This window comes from Epinephelus moara, chromosome 22, assembly GCF_006386435.1.
Source record: "Epinephelus moara isolate mb chromosome 22, YSFRI_EMoa_1.0, whole genome shotgun sequence".
NCBI classification, from domain to species: Eukaryota; Metazoa; Chordata; class Actinopteri; order Perciformes; family Serranidae; genus Epinephelus; species Epinephelus moara.
This window is the reverse complement of record NC_065527.1, coordinates 1,004,430-1,008,319: the sequence shown is the minus strand read 5'-3', so window position 1 is coordinate 1,008,319 and position 3,890 is coordinate 1,004,430. Positions and strand designations below refer to the sequence as shown.

The window sequence follows — 3,890 nt, the reverse complement described above, 5'->3', positions numbered from 1 at the left end:
TATATATTTATTTACGTTTATGTTTGTTAATAATTCCTGTTTATTTAACTATATATTTGTAAATACTATTGTTTAAATTTCTTATATTTTCACGTATCTTTCCTCTCTTGCAAGGAGCACCTGTAACATAAATAATTTCCCCTCGGGGATCAATAAAGTATTTCTGATTCTGATTCTGATTCTGATTCTGATAATGGCTGAATTTTCATTTTTGGGTGCACTATCCCTTCAAGTTTGGAGCGTGGGCCAGCCAGGAGCCCCAGGTCAGCTGACCTGAGAGACCTGGGTGTAGAATAAGGGGTTAGAAGGTCTGAGATGTCGGACGGGCCAGGCTATTAAGGGCTTTGCACACAGACAGGAGAACCATAAAGTCAGTTCTGAACTTTACTGGCAGCCACTGGCGAGAGGCCAAAACAGGTGTGATATGGTCTGTCCTCCAGGTACCTGTGGGAACAGGAAATTTACTAAAAAAACAAACAAAAAACAAACAAGAAAATAAAAGTTAAGAAAATTATTTAATTATTGTTTAATTCTTTTAAATTTCTTGTTTATACATTTCTTAAAATATTCTTTTAATTTTCTTTTCTAAATAAATGTTCCTATATTTAACTTTATTTTTTATGAACATGTTTTTAATTTCATTTTTAATTCTTATTTTAATTTAAATAATTTTCTTTCAAATGTCATTTTTGCTCATTTGTTAACTCATTTCTTTTGTTGCTCACTTCCTTCTCATGTTGTTAAAAGACATCAAGCCAATTATTTAATATAACTGACTTCCTGTGGGGAACACTGACAGAGGTTTTATGTTTGTTGTCAAACAGAAATTAAAGAGTCAGAACTCGATCTCAGTCAACATTTATTTTCTGTAAAATACATATTAAATTCATTCGAAGCAGTCACCGTCGTGTTGGCGCCGCTCGCTCACAGCTTCAGGAGCCACCGCTGCTCTCACCGACACACTTGTGACTCTTGACCTGTGACTGCCACGTGAACCTCTTCTCACACACACTGCAGCTGAACTGTTTCTGTCCCGTGTGTACGGAGAAGTGATACGTCAGGTTTGCCTTCTGAGAGAAACTCTTCTCGCACACGGGGCAGCTGTATGGTTTCTCCCCCGTGTGCACCGTCATGTGTTTCTTCAGCCCGCCCTTCTGTGTGAAGCTCTTGTCACAGAACAAGCAGCTGAACGGTTTCTCCCCGGTGTGGATCCTCAGGTGGTTCACCAGCGCGCTCCGCACGGCGAAGCTGGTGTCGCAGAAGGAGCAGCTGAAGGGTTTCTCTCCGGAGTGACACCTCATGTGACGGATTAGATTTGGCCTTTGGGAGAAACGTTTCCCGCAAACGGAGCAGCTGTACGGTTTCTCTCCTGTGTGGAACCTCATGTGTCGTCTCAGACTGTCCTTACGACCAAACTTTCGTCCACATTCGCAGCAGATAAAAGACTTCCTGCTGCCATCATGTCCGTCATCGCCAACTGGAACGTCATTTTTCAGAGAGTTTAAACCTGACGGAGGTTCTCTGGTCTCCTTATCTTCATCATCATCATCATCGTCATCATCACTGACTTCAGTCTCAGGTTCAGAGAGGTCTGACGCCTTGGCCCCCCCAACTGGTCCTCCACAGTGGTGTCCCTCAGACTGAGGTTCCTCTTCATCATCTTCACTCTTCACAGGGACAGGAGTGAATGTGAACTTGGTGATATCAGCCTCCTCCAGCCCTTGAAGCTGCTCTCCCTCCTGACTGCTCCACAGTTCCTCCTCTTCCTCTTTAATGTGTGGGGGCTCTGGGTCCTCCTGGTCCACACTGGAGCTCCACTCCTGCTGCTCAAGGGGAACCTCTTCTTTAACCACCAACAGCTGCTGCTGGACCTCTGCAGCAAACAGGAAACAGGAAACAAAATGTTGTTGTTGTTGTTAATTTTCGCTTTTAAATAAGCTTCTTGTGTTTATTTTTATAATCTCTCGTTTTTAATGTTATGTTTTTAATTTCTTAATTTTAAATAATTTTCTTGTTTTTAATTTTTGTTTTTATTAATTTACTTATTTTTAATGTCTTATTTATAACATTTATTTTTAATTTTCTCATTTTTACAATTTTCTTTTATTCAAATAATTTTCTTTTTGAATAATTTTTTTGATTTTTTAAAAAATTTTCTTCTAAATAATTTTGTTAATTTTTTAAATCATTTTTGATTTTTAATTTTCCTCTTATGAATTTTTCTGTTTTTAATTTTCTTTAATTTAAATAATTTCCTTTTTGAACAATTTTGTTTTTAAATTTTCTTTATTTTAAATATTCTTTTTGAAATTTTGTTTTAAATTTGTTTTAAATAATTTTCTTATTTTTAATTTTCCTCTTTTAAAATTTTCTTTTCATTTTCAAAATGATTTTCTTGCTTTTAAGATTGATTGTAAATAATGTAAAAAATAACTTTCTTGGATTTAATAATTGTCTCATCTTTACTTGTCTTCTTTGAAAATATTTTTAAATTTTCTTTATTTCTGACTCTAATATTTAGGGCACATTAAGGATATGAATTTATGATAAACAAAGGTAGATACGTATCATCAGTCACTAAACCACTCTTTTGACCACTAGATGGCAGTATGTTCCTCGTCTATGATCGACCTGAAACCAACCGATTAGCCCACCACCTGTAGGGACAGGCTCTGTGGTCAGGGCGTGTTGTGATCTAAATATATATATAAAATATGTAAATGTGTAAAAAGTATAAAAATAAAATAAAATATAAAAAAAACCTTCAACCATAAATAATAATAAATAAATATAAAAATAACATATGTGCATTATGCTACAGTGTTAACACGACTAGTGCTGAGTTTGTAGTGTATAAAATATACAAAAATAAATGATAATAAATATAAAATGATATATGCACATTATGCTACAGTGTGAAGACTGGCGTGCAAAATATATAAAAACTATAAATATGAAATATAATGTGCAGAGTGAATAAAGTGTGTCAGGTGAGCTTTAAAATGTTTCCTGCAGTAAACTGACTGTGTCATTTTTACCTGTGATTAATAAACATATAATACTTTGTATGTGATTGTTATAATCAACAGGACTTTATCTGATTAGTCCGATTAGTGGTTATTACACATTAGTGATGACGTCACGGCGCAGCGCTGCTAGCTTCGGCCCGTTCTGTTCTGTTAGCAGGAGCTAGCTGTTAGCTGCTAACAGCCTTTGTGTATGAACGGACGTTTCTGCTAACGTTAGCTTAGCACCGACCTGCTTCTGTCCGCTGTTTCATTTTATCCAGCAGCTTCCGGTGGCGGCGGTCCATGTCCTCTTCATACTCGGTTATTGTCCTCTCCAGATGTCCAAAGATATCCTCCACCGCCGCGGTGAGCCGCTGGTTGATGAAAGTCTTCAGGCCCTGGAGTCTGGACATGTTGGACCCAGAGACAGAGGGACAGAGGACAGGAGAGACACACCGACGTTTCTTCTGCTTGTATTAAAGCTCTGATTACTGCTCGCCGATTCACGGAAACACACAACGACGACTTCCGGTTCAGTTCTCCAAAATAAAACGGGTCCGGACCGCTCAGCCCATCAGAGCTTCAGGGTTCCTACACATTTGGAATTTCAAAATTCCATACTTTTCCATACCCTAATTTCCAGACTATTTCAAAATTCCATACTTTTCCATACCCTAATTTCCAGACTTCTCTGTGTTTTTTTTTTGTTTTTTTCAGAGAATATGCGACATCTGAGTAAATATATCAGTGTATCATATTTCACATCATATTTAATTATTCTTAATAGGCGATTGTAGCCAAGTACCATAATGGCATGCAAATAAAAACTCAGGTAAGTTCAGTGTCTGGGCTGAGGCAAAAAGGTTGGGACTCTGGGTGCAA

The 3,890-nt window shown here is 37.4% G+C and overlaps 1 protein-coding gene across 2 annotated transcripts in view; it reads right to left on the bottom strand.

Annotated features, from left to right (window-relative positions):
- LOC126384431 (zinc finger and SCAN domain-containing protein 2-like) overlaps positions 1–3,610 on the bottom strand; it is a 58,908-nt gene extending 55,298 nt beyond the window's left edge. Inside the window, exons 1-2 of one of the 2 annotated variants that reach the window (XM_050035519.1) lie at positions 3,259–3,558; positions 681–1,873 (exon numbers count right to left, since the gene is read on the bottom strand). In XM_050035519.1, coding sequence (XP_049891476.1) covers positions 933–1,873; positions 3,259–3,421 — 1,104 coding nt within the window. In that variant the 5' untranslated portion in view covers positions 3,422–3,558 and the 3' untranslated portion in view covers positions 681–932. Of the gene's footprint in view, positions 1–680; positions 1,874–3,258 lie in introns of those variants that run through there. The other variant, XM_050035518.1, reaches the window with a different exon arrangement.
- Between the last annotated feature and the right edge of the window lie 280 nt (positions 3,611–3,890).